This window comes from Mandrillus leucophaeus, unplaced genomic scaffold (assembly GCF_000951045.1).
Source record: "Mandrillus leucophaeus isolate KB7577 unplaced genomic scaffold, Mleu.le_1.0 Scaffold241, whole genome shotgun sequence".
Lineage (NCBI taxonomy): Eukaryota > Metazoa > Chordata > Mammalia > Primates > Cercopithecidae > Mandrillus > Mandrillus leucophaeus.
In genome coordinates this window covers 1,267,838-1,280,485 of record NW_012102488.1, presented here as the reverse complement: position 1 = coordinate 1,280,485, position 12,648 = coordinate 1,267,838, and the positions used below count along the sequence as shown (strand labels likewise).

At 39.4% G+C, this 12,648-nt stretch overlaps 1 protein-coding gene across 1 annotated transcript in view; it reads left to right on the top strand.

Annotated features, from left to right (window-relative positions):
* Positions 1-12,648, top strand: part of SCAPER (S-phase cyclin A-associated protein in the ER) — a 605,860-nt gene that overhangs the window by 18,151 nt on the left and 575,061 nt on the right. Inside the window, exon 2 of the mRNA XM_011982670.1 lies at positions 5,047-5,111. Coding sequence (XP_011838060.1) covers positions 5,106-5,111 — 6 coding nt within the window. The 5' untranslated portion in view covers positions 5,047-5,105. The remainder of the gene's footprint in view (positions 1-5,046; positions 5,112-12,648) is intronic.

Here is a 12,648-nt window from a genome sequence, read left to right as displayed (position 1 = left end):
TGGGCTTCCCTTTGTGGGTAACCTGACCTTTCTCTCTAGCTGCCTTTAACACTTTTTCCTTCATTTCAACCTTTGTGAATCTGACAATTATGTGTCTTGGGGTTTCTCTTCTCGAGGAGTATCTTTGTGGTGTTCTCTGTATTTCCTGAATTTGAATGTTGGCCTGCCTTGCTAGGTTGGGGAAGTTCTCCTGGATAATACCCTGCAGGGTGTTTTCCAACTTGATTCCATTCTCCCCATCAGTTTCAGGTGCACCAATCAAACATAGATTTGGTCTTTTCACATAGTCCATATTTCTTGGAGGCTTTGTTCGTTTTTTTCACTCTTTTCTGTCCAATCTTCTCACTTCATTTCGTTAATTTGATCTTCAGTCACTGATATCTTTTCGTCCACTTGATTGAATTGGCTATTGAAGCTTGTGCATGCGTCACGAAGTTCTCGTGCCATGGTTTTCAGTTCCATCAGGTCATTTAAGGTCTTCTCTCCACTGTTCATTCTAGTTAGCCATTCGTCTAACCTTTTTTCAAGGTTTTTAGCTTCCTTGCAATGGGTTAGAACATGCTTCTTTAGTTTGGAGAAGTTTGTTATTACTGATCTTCTAAAGCCTGCTTCTGTCAACTTGTCATTCTCCATCCAGCTTTTTTCTGTTGCTGGTGAGGAGCTGTGATGCTTTGGAGGAGAAGAGGCACTCTGGTTTTTAACAATTTTCAGCTTTTCTGCTCTGTTTCTCCCCATCTTTGTGGTTTTATCTGCCTCTGGTCTTTGATGTTGGTAACCTACAGATGAGGTTTTGGTGTGGATGTTGTTTTTGTTGATGTTGATGCTATTCCTTTCTGATTGTTAGTTTTCCTTCTAACAGTCAGGTCCCTCAGCTGCAGGTCTGTTGGAGTTTGCTGGAGGTCCACTCCAGACCCTGTGTGCCTGGGTATCACCAGTGGAGGCTACAGAACAGCAAATATTGCAGAACAGTAAATATTGCTGCCTGATCCTTCCTCTGAAAGCTTCGTCCCAAAGGGGCCCTTGCCTGTATGAGGTGTCTGTTGGCCCCTCCTGGGAGGGATCTCACCGTTAGGCTACATGGGGGTCAGGGACCCACTTCAGGAGGCAGCCTGTCTGTTCTCAGAGCTCAGACGCCATGCTGGGAGAACCACTGCTTTCTTCAGAGCCATGAGACAGGGATGTTTAAGTCTGCAGAAGTTGTCTGCTGCTTTTTGTTCAGCTATGCCCTGCCCGCAGAGGTGGAGTCTGTATAGTCAGTAGGCCTTGCTGAGCTGTGGTGGGCTCTGCCTAGTTCAAGCTTCCTGGCTGCTTTGTTTACCTACTCAAGCCTCAGCAATGGTGGATGGCCCTCCTCCACTAGGCTGCAGCCTTGCAGGTTGATCTCAGATTGCTGCGCTAGCAGTGAGCAAGGCTCCGTGGGCGTGGGACCTGCTGAGCCAGGCATGGAAGAAAATCTCCTAGTCTGTGAGTTGCTAAGACCATGGGAAAAGCGCAGTATTTGGGCGAGAGTGTACTGATTTTCCGGGTACAGTCTGTCACGGCTTTCCTTGGCTGGGAAGGGGAAATCCCTGACCCCTTGCACTTCCCAGGTGAGGCAACACCCTGGCCTGCTTCGGCTCGCCCTCCGTGGGCTGTACCTACTGTCCAACCAGTCCCAATGAGATGAACCAGGTACCTCAGTTGGAAATGCAGAAATCACCCGTTTTCTGTGTTGATCACACTGGAAGCTGCAGACTGGAGCTGTTCCTATTCGGCCATCTTGGAACATACTCTGACTTTTTAAAAAACTTTTATTTTAAGTTCAGGGGTACAAGTGCAGGTTTGTTATGTTGGTGAACTTGTGTCATGGGACTTTGTTGTAGAGATTATTTCACTACCCAAGTATTCAACCTAGTACCCATCAATTATTTTTCCTGATCCCCTCCCTCCTCCCACCCTCCACTCTCCAAAAGGCCCCAGTGCATGCTGTTCTCCTCTATGTGTCCATGTGTTCTCATCATTTAGCTCTCACATATAAGTGAGAACATGCGGTGTTTGGTTTTCTGTTCCTGTGTTAGTTGGCTATGGATAATGGCCTCTAGCTACATTCATGTACCTGCAAATGACATGATCTCATTCTTTTTTATGACTCCATGATATTCCCTGTTGTATATGTACCACATTTTCTTTATCCAGTCATTGAGGGCATTTAGGTTGATTCCATGTCTTTGCTATTGTGAATCGTGCTGTAATGAACATACAGGTGTATGTGTCTTTATAATAGAATGATTTATGTTCCCTTGGGTATATACCCAGTAATAGGATTGAATGATATTTCTGTCTTTAGGTCTTTGAGGAATCACCACAGTATCTTCCTCAATGGCTGAACTTAATTTACACTCCCACCAACAGTGTATAAGTGTTCCTTTTTCTCCAGAACCTTGCCAGCATCTGATTTTTTAATTTTTATTTATTTATTTTTCAGAGAGAGTCTCACTCTGTTGCCCAGGCCGGAGTGCAGTGGTGAGATCTTGGCTCACTGCAACCTCTGCCTCTTGGTTTCAAGCAATTCTCCTGCCTCAGCCTCCCAAGTAGCTGGGATTACAGGAGCACACTACCACACCCAGCTGATTTTTGTATTTTGAGTAGAGACAGGATTTTTCCCTGTTGCCCAGGCTGGTCTTGAACTCTTGAACTCAGGTGATCTGCCCACCTCGGCCTCTCAATGTGCTGGGATTACAGGAGTGAGTGACCGTGCCCAACTGTGAGTTTTATTTTTATACATTTTCACATTGTTAGCATCCTTTTAAAAAATTTGTATAAATTTATAGGGTTCATGTACAATTTTGTGGGAATGTGAATTATTACACCCTCTATGGAAAACACTATGGGGATGTCTTAAAAAACTAAAAAATAGAATTACCATTTGATCCAACAATCCCACTACTGGGTATCTACCCAATGGAAATCAATATGCCAAAATGATACCTGCACTTATATGTTTATTGCAGTGTATTCACAGTAGTAAAGATAAGAAATCAACTTGTGTCTATCAACAAATGAATGGTTAGTCTTCTCTTGTTTCAACTTGAGTAACTTCTTTTAGCCTTTTTGTAAGGTGGGACGAACTCCCACAGCTTTTCTTTGTTTGGTAGTGTTATGATTTTAAATCGGGCCAGGTGTGCATGGTGGCTCATGCCTTTAATCCCAGCACTTTGGGAGACTGAGGTGGGTGGATTGCTTAAGCCCAATAGTTCGAGACCAGCCTGGGCAACGTGGTGAAACCCCATCTGTGCCAAAAAATAAAAAAAGTACCCAGGCATGGTGGTGTGCACCTGTAGTCCCAGCTACTCAGGAGGCTAAGGTGGGAAGATGGCTTTAGTCAGGGAGGCAGAGGTTGCAGTGAGCCAAGATTGCACCATTGCACTCCAGTCTGGGCGACAGAGCCAGGCCCTGTCTTAAAATGAGTGAATGAATTAACGAATGTTATATGGGAAGGCCTCATTGAGAGTGACATTTGTGCAAAGTGAATTGGGAGTGTTCCACATGGGAGGTCCAACAAGTGTAAACCCATAATGCCAGAATATGTCTGGCATGCTGGGAAACATAAGAAGGCCAGTGTGATTGGAGTACAATGAATGCTGGGGAGAAGGGGTATATGGAATTGGAAAATTTTGGACATGATAGGCTACTGCGAGGACTTTGGCTTTTACTCTGAGTGAGAGGGAGAGATGTTGGAGGTTTGTGAGCAGAGGTAGTACATTTAAAAAAATAGAATAGCTTTACTGATAAATGATTCATATACCATATAATTTCCCCATTTAAAAATGTTTTTTAGTATATTCACAGAGTTTTGCAGCCATCACCATAATTACTTTTAGAACATTTTCATCACCCACTAAGGAAACCCTGTGCTTATTAGCAGTTACTCTCATTTTCTCCTAACGCCCCAGCCTTCAGCAATGTCTCTTTTCTGACATTATGGATTTGACTGTTCTGGACATTTCACATATGTGGAATCATACAATTTGTGTTCTTTTATAACTGGCTTCTTTCACTTAGCATGTATTGTAGTATGTATTAGCACTTTCTTCCTTTTTTTTTGGTCTTTTATCCGTTTTTATGTCCTTTTATTCATTGTGTGAATATGCATTTTATTTATCCATTCATCAGTTGACGGGTATTTGGGTTGTTTCAACTTTTTAGCTGTTATGAATAATGCTGCTGTGAACATTTGTATATATGTTTTTTTCTGGACATGTGTTTACTGGTACTGCATTTTAAAGGAGCATATTTTATTGACAAAGGATAAATGATCTAGGTTTTCTTCCAGGAGGAGGTTTGGTTCCAGTTGCCGCTTTCTTTTTTTTGTTCACTGACTCTTCATACAGGGTTAGGTCTTTTTTTTTTTTTCTTGTTAAGCAATTTCCCAGTCCCTTTCTGTTCTGTCTGGTTTCCCTGACTTGGATTTCTTTGAGTAAAAGTTTGGCCATATTAAATAGGTTACCTGAAAGGTATGGGCTGTTGTACTTAGAGCCTTATGTAATTGTTAATTAAGATATTCTGATAAAATGTTAGTTTATGAACGTTCTTAAGGGAAGTTACAAAGGGTTTTCTATACTGAGTTGAGACTCATTAGTGAGTCAGTTCAGTGAAAGCAGCATTTAAAAACCGAAATAGAATACAGAAGGAAATATTAGAGTGCATCTGCTACTTTACGAAACTTTTAATTCAGTTAAACGTGTATGAACTGGGTAAGATATAAAACGTGTATGTGTTTGTGGGTTGTAGTAAAAAACTTTGGAACCCCTCTGGGTTAGGATGTCCATGTAATTAATACTGTTCCTTTTCCATTTTATTTTTATTTTTTGGAGAGCATTGAGGTCTTGTTCAGCATGGAGTATTTAAAGCCTGCTATATTATACCCCAACAGGTAATATAAAGGAGTAGTTTTTTTGTTGTTGTTGTTGTTTAATGTAAGTGTGGGGATGAGATTTGTATCTTTTTATGAATAATTATGGTTTTCTGGTAATGTTATAACTAAGCATATATTTTTTTTTATTGTAGGAGTCATACTCCATGGGTTTATGTGATAAATGATCTTGGCATAGAAGAGAATTTAAAGAATGATGGTAAGTGATAGCTTGAAGACTAGCCTTAGTTTTTTTGCCTTTCTCTTTTCTTCCTTTCTTTTATCTTTTTTAATGTAATAGTTGTTTCATTCAAGATACTCTGTGGAACACATTGTCATAAAGCACAGTGATAAAGTGAGCAACTATGAATGTACTATTCAACCTTAGAGCCCAGGAACCCTGCTGCTCCTCAGGCTTGCCTCTAACACTTATGGTACCTAGCTTAGGAATACAAATGGAAGCCAGCTTTTAAAATGTCTTAAAATTAAATAGTTACCAATCAATGGATACTAACAGCCTGACCTGGCCTCCTATCCAGGGTCCAGCCGGGTCTTAAAGGAATCTACTCTCCCTGGGTCAGGTAGGGTAGAAGTTGGGCTAGGGTAGGTCTTGAATCTGGTATGGGGACTGATGTGAAATTCCCCAGAGAGCCAGGGAAAAACAGGTTTCTGTACCCCACACTTTACTTTTCTAACTCATCATTTTTCAGGCAATTCCAAACATCTTCTTAAACTACTCAAATTGAGGAGGAGAAAGGAATGTAGGTATATAGGGAGTCCAGTCTGCCTGGATACTTACTTTGGGATAGTTGGGGTGACTAACCTTAATCAAAAGCAGATTCTTGCTCTGGTTTTTCCAGCACAGATGCTGATTTGCCTTCTTCCTTCTCCTCTTATTGTGTCTGGCCTAGGGGGACCCAGTTTAGTTTGTGAGTCCCTCTCTCTTAATTTGTGTTCACTCAATTAGTTACTGATCCCTTTTGGATTTTGGTGTTTTTGATAGGTACAACCTTCTAAAGTGTGGGGCTCAGGGCAGAGCCCCTTCTTCTGGTTGAAAGAGCAGTAAAGGGCTGGGTGTGGTGGCTCATGCCTGTAATCCCAGCACTTTGGGAGGCCTAGATGGGCAGATCACGAGCTCAGGAGATCAAGACCATCCTGGCTAACACGGTGAAACCCCATCTCTGCTAAAAATACAAAAAATTGGCCAGGCGTGGTGGCGGGCGCCTGTAGGCCCAGCTACTCGAGAGGCTGAGGCAGAAGAATGGTGTGAACCCGGGAGGCGGAACTTGCAATGAGCCAAGATCTCACCACTGCACTCCAGCCTGGGTGACAGAGTGAGTCTCTGTCTCAAAAAAAGAAAAAAGAAAAAAAAAAAAGAGCAGGAGAGCATCTATTTGTTGTGTGCTCTTATCTCATCCCTCCCCACTTCATACTCTTCCTCAGTTCTAAGTTTTTGATTTTTCGTATCTTGTCATTTGGGGTTATTTTCTGTTGGTCTGCTTTTGGGTCTTTTGGTCATAAACTATGCTTTTGTTTGCCAGAAGATTTCTTTTTTTTTAATCTACCCTAATTTTGAAAGATGGTCTTAGAGGGAATAGAAGTCTAGGTTGACAGATTTCTTTTTTTTCTTAATATCTTTTTTTTTTCTTCTTGAGACAGAGTCTCTCTTTGTCACCTCGTCTGGAGTGCAGTGGCACAATCATAGCTCACTGCAGTTTTTACCACCTGGGCTCAAGCAGTCCTCCCACCTCAGCCTCCTAAGTAGCTTGGAACTATGCTACCACGCTTGGCCAATTTTTTATTTTTTATATTTTTGTAGTGATAGGGTCTTGCTTTGTTGCCCAGGCTGGTTTTGAACTCCTGACCTCAAGTGATCCTCCTGTGTTGGTCTTCTTCCACAGTGCTGGGATTACAGGCATGAGCCACTATGCCTGGTCTATCTTAGTATCTTGATAAAAGAGATTCCACCATCCTAATATGCAGCATTTACATGGTTCAAAATTCAAACTATAAAACAATGTTCGTTTAGAGAAATTCAACTTTCTTCTCTCTTCTTTCTCTTCTTCCCTTGTGGGTATCATTAAAATTTGTTTTAATTGTAATTTCTAAAATTTAAATTGTGCTAATACAAATAACATGACATTTACCATCTGAACCATTTTTAAGTATACAGTTCAGTGGTATTAAGTATATTCATATTGTTATGCAGCTATCACTGTTACTCATCTTCAGAACTCCTTGTCTTGCAATATTGAAACTCTATATACATTAAACAATAATTTCCCATTTCCCCTTACCCCCTGCTCCTGTACCACTTGCTGTGTCTGAGATTTTGACTACTTTATGTACCACATATAAGTGAAATCATCCAGTATTTGTCTTTTTGTGTTCGGCTTATTTCATTTAGCATAATGTGTTCAAGACTCATCCATATTGTAGCATATGTCAGAATTTCCTTCCTCTTTAAGACTGAATAATATTCTATTGTCAGTATATAATACATTTTGCTTATCCATTCATCAGACACTTGGACTGTTTCCCCTTTTTAGCTATTGTGAATGATGATGCTATGAACATGGGTGTACAAATATCTCTTCAAGACTGTTTTCAGGCCAGACGCAATGACTTACGCCTGTAATCCTAGCACTTTGGAAGGCCAAGCCAGTTGGCTCACTTGAGGTCAGGAGTTTGAGACCAACTTTGCCAACTCTGGCTCTACTAAAAATACAAAAATCAGCTGGCGTGGTGATATGCGTCTTTAATCCCAGCTACATGAGAGGCTGAGGCATGAGAATCGCGTGAATGCAGGAGGCAGAGGTTGCAGTGAGCCATGATCATACAACTGCACTCTAGCCTGGGTGTCAGAGCAAGACTCTTGTCTCCAAAAAGTAAATAAATAAATAAAATAGTGAAGAACTGTTTTCAGTTATTTTGGGTACATAACCAGAAGTGGAACTTCTAGATAATATGGTAAATCTACTTTTAATTTTTGGAGGAACTGTCATAGTGTTTTCCGCAGTGGCTGCAACATGTAAAATTCCCACCAACAGTGCACAAGGGTTCCAATTTTTCCACGTCCTCGCCAACATTTTTTATTTTCTGTTTTTTTGATAGTAGTCATTTTAATGGGTGCATGGGTAATCATTTTTATTAATGTTTGATTTATCCTTTATATTTTCAAAAAGAAGAATGTGTATATTTATATGTATATACATGTGTTTTTCTTTTTCGAACCTAAGACAATATATTTTAGTATCTTGGGAGGTTTTTTTTTTTTCACTCAGCAATATATTCTAGAGTGTTAAAGATCTTAATTTCTTTTTATAGCTGCATACTATTTCCTATTGATCTTTGTTTTAAAACTCTAGCAGGTAAGATATAGTAAAGCTTTTCTTATCTGCCAATTGTGACTCTAAGGAATATGTCCAAAAACCTGAAAGTGAATGAAAAATGCCTGTGATCATACACAACAGATAGTCCACATACTGTAAGTATATTCACTGTACTTGCAGAATTCTTGAGTTGCTTATTCAGAACTGCAATAGTACATTTCCCATAAGCCTGGCAAATAAGAATTGACAGCTAATAGCTTGTTAGGGAAGAGGAGAAAATAATTAATAATTAAGCTTTTATGTCCTACTTAATCATCAGGAAGTAAAGAACTAAAAAATCTTTAACAACACTTTTGTCTGTGCCCATTTATTTTAGGACAACTATCTTTGGTATTTCTATAACTCCTGAGGCATAATTAAATTATAGTATCATATAGAAGTTGGTGTTCATAGTGATAACCTGGTTATCAAGAAAAGAGTAGCTTTCTTTAGTAGCCTCTGTCGCAGAGGTCAAGGAAATGTGTTTAGAGATTTTCATACAAAATAGTAAAACCAAAAAGAATTTGTGCTTAGCAGGGAAAACTTCAGTTATCAATTTATGTAGAACACCTCCTTTTCCAATAATGTTCGTTTATTGATTTTTTTAAAAAATCATTCTGCCAGTTCATTCATTCGTGACATATTTATGTGCCAGGCGCCATCCTAGACAGTGAGAATAGAGTAGTGAACAAAACCTAGTCCTTCAGAAACTTACTGTCTAATGGGAAGACAGAATAAACATAATAAGTGTATGATTTAAAATATAATTGTGGTTAAGTATTACAAAGGAGTACAAATTGGTTTGAGTATATAAAAGGAATCCTGGCCAAGTCTTGGGGTTGAAGAAAACTTAGCCTTAGGAAGTTACATTTAAGTTGGGATTCAAAAGATCATTAGGCTTTGGCTGGGCTAAGAGGAATACTCTTCTTAGAATGCTTTCAGTAGCAAGTAGAGTTGGCTTCAGATAAGAGTTGATCCAGTGGCTCAACAGTGTCATCAAGAATTTGATTGCTTTTACTCTGGCTTCTGTTCTGTTGCCATTATTTTAAGACTTGCTGTCTTTATGATCCCTAGATGGTTAGCAGTAGTTTTCAAAGCTGTATATTCCCTAATATATGGCCAGTAGGAGAGTCTTTTCTTTAACATTCCAGTAAAAGATCTGAGATCCTCAATTTTGATCACCTTAGGTCACATGCTCACCTCTGGATCAGTTGTTGTGGATAGGTGAGCAGATTGACTTAGGGAAGATCTTGTGCTGCGCCCTGGAGTTAGGAACAAAATGTGCTTATCTAGAACCACAAGGGACCCCAACAAAAACTGTTAGGAGACGAGGATGTAGAGAATGAATGCTAGGGAAGAAGCCAATAAATGTGCATTATAGAGGGGCAGATTATTCCACATAGAAGAAATAATTCTGTGTAAATGTCCTGAATTAGGATGGAGCTTGGTGCTTATGGGGAACTGAATGAAAGTCAGTGATACTGGAGCATGGCAAAGGAGGAAAAGAATAGTATAAGATGAGACTGGAGGCCAGGTCATGTATTTATAGATAATACCAGATTTCCAAAGTGGTGCTGCCAGTTTTGTTTCCTGTCAGTAGTGTATGGGAGGAGTTGCCCCAGATCCTCACCAGTACACAGTATAATCATTTATTTATTAAAAAATTTATTTTAGTAATTTTGATGACCGATTCTTAGTACTTTTTCATTTGATTATTGGCCATTTAGGTATCATTTGTGAAGTGTGTACTCAAGTTTCCTCTTCATTTTTTTATTGACCCAGTAGACTTCTTTTTTGACTCAGTGTCTGTCTTCTTCTTCCTCTCTTTTTTTCTTTTTTAAATAGAGACTGGGTCTCACTATGTTGCCCAGGCTGGTCTCAAACTCCTGAGCTCAAATAATTCTCCTGCCTTGGCCTCCCAAAGTCCTGGGATTACTGGCATGAGCTACCGTGCCTGGCCTTGACTCAGTGTCTTTCTTTTTTTGCAATTGATTTAAGGAGTTCTTTATCTTGAGTCTAAGACCTTTGGCACCTTTGGCACTTCTCTTACTCTGTAGCTTGCGTTTTCATTTTTTAATACCGTCTTTTGAATAGGAACTGTTCTTAATTTTAATGAAATTTGGTTATTAAATTTTTCCTTTATGATTAGTGCCTTTTGTGTCCTGATTATTTCTTTCTACCTGAAAATCATGAAAATATTCCCCTGTATCATTTTTGATAACTTTTAATTTCATTATAATTTTAAATTTAAGAAAGGTTGTAAGAAGACTATGAGGAATTCTCGTATATCCTTTTGCTAGATTTACCAATTGCTAATTTTGCCCCATTAGTTTTATTCTTTCCTTTCTCTCTTTGGGTGTGTGAAACACACATGTGTCTGTAAATATACATCCATCCATATACACATATCTACCTGCACACATAGATCAATATATACTTTTCTCCCTGAACCATTTGAGAGTATTTGAAGCCAACATACTCCTTCATCCTTAAATACTTCAATGTGTATTTACTAAGAATTAAGGACATTCTTTTATATGACCACAATTCAGTGATCAAAATGTGGAAATTTAACATTCATGCTGTATTATTATATAATCCACAGTGGATATTCAAAATTTGTCATTATATGAATGATGTATTTTATAGTTATTTTCTTCTTGATCCATTTAGTTGTCAGGTCTGTTTGTTCTCCTTTAGTCTGGAGCAATTCTTCAGCCTTTCTCTTTCTTGACTGCTATTTTTGAAGACTACGGGACAGTTATTCTGAAGAATGTCTCCTCAGTTTAGGTGATGTTTCACATGATTAGATTCAGGTTTTGCATTTTAGGCAGAGTATCACATGAATGATGATGTGTCCTTCTCAATACATCACATAGGAGGTATATGATTTGAATTCGTCCTGCTTGTTAACTTTGATCACTTTGTTAGTGTAATGTAGTGTCAAGCTTTTCTACTTTAAAGTTTCTGTTTTCTCTTTTGATATTAGTAAGTAATTTGTGGAGAGGCACTTTGAGGCTGTGTAAATATACAGTACCTTATCAAACTGTCACTTACTAGTTTAGAATCCATTAATGATTTACTCATTAGTTAAAGATCTGTGAGGAAAAAGCTTACATTCTCCTGTTATCTGAACTCTGATTTTTAATTGTATTTAATGTAATCTGACATTATCATTATTTATTTTGATACTCAGATTGTCCCAGATTAGCCAGTGGGTGACTTTAAGCTGGCTCTTGGATTTTTTTTTTTTTTTTTTTTTTTTTTGAGACAGGGGGGACCCAGTGTAGTTTGTGAGTCCCTCTCTCTTAATTTGTGTTCACTCAATTAGTTACTGATCCCTTTTGGATTTTGGTGTTTTTGATAGGTACAACCTTCTAAAGTGTGGGGCTCAGGGCAGAGCCCCTTCTTCTGGTTGAAAGAGCAGTAAAGGGCTGGGTGTGGTGGCTCATGCCTGTAATCCCAGCACTTTGGGAGGCCTAGATGGGCAGATCACGAGCTCAGGAGATCAAGACCATCCTGGCTAACACGGTGAAACCCCATCTCTGCTAAAAATACAAAAAATTGGCCAGGCGTGGTGGCGGGCGCCTGTAGGCCCAGCTACTCGAGAGGCTGAGGCAGAAGAATGGTGTGAACCCGGGAGGCGGAACTTGCAATGAGCCAAGATCTCACCACTGCACTCCAGCCTGGGTGACAGAGTGAGTCTCTGTCTCAAAAAAAGAAAAAAGAAAAAAAAAAAAGAGCAGGAGAGCATCTATTTGTTGTGTGCTCTTATCTCATCCCTCCCCACTTCATACTCTTCCTCAGTTCTAAGTTTTTGATTTTTCGTATCTTGTCATTTGGGGTTATTTTCTGTTGGTCTGCTTTTGGGTCTTTTGGTCATAAACTATGCTTTTGTTTGCCAGAAGATTTCTTTTTTTTTAATCTACCCTAATTTTGAAAGATGGTCTTAGAGGGAATAGAAGTCTAGGTTGACAGATTTCTTTTTTTTCTTAATATCTTTTTTTTTTCTTCTTGAGACAGAGTCTCTCTTTGTCACCTCGTCTGGAGTGCAGTGGCACAATCATAGCTCACTGCAGTTTTTACCACCTGGGCTCAAGCAGTCCTCCCACCTCAGCCTCCTAAGTAGCTTGGAACTATGCTACCACGCTTGGCCAATTTTTTATTTTTTATATTTTTGTAGTGATAGGGTCTTGCTTTGTTGCCCAGGCTGGTTTTGAACTCCTGACCTCAAGTGATCCTCCTGTGTTGGTCTTCTTCCACAGTGCTGGGATTACAGGCATGAGCCACTATGCCTGGTCTATCTTAGTATCTTGATAAAAGAGATTCCACCATCCTAATATGCAGCATTTACATGGTTCAAAATTCAAACTATAAAACAATGTT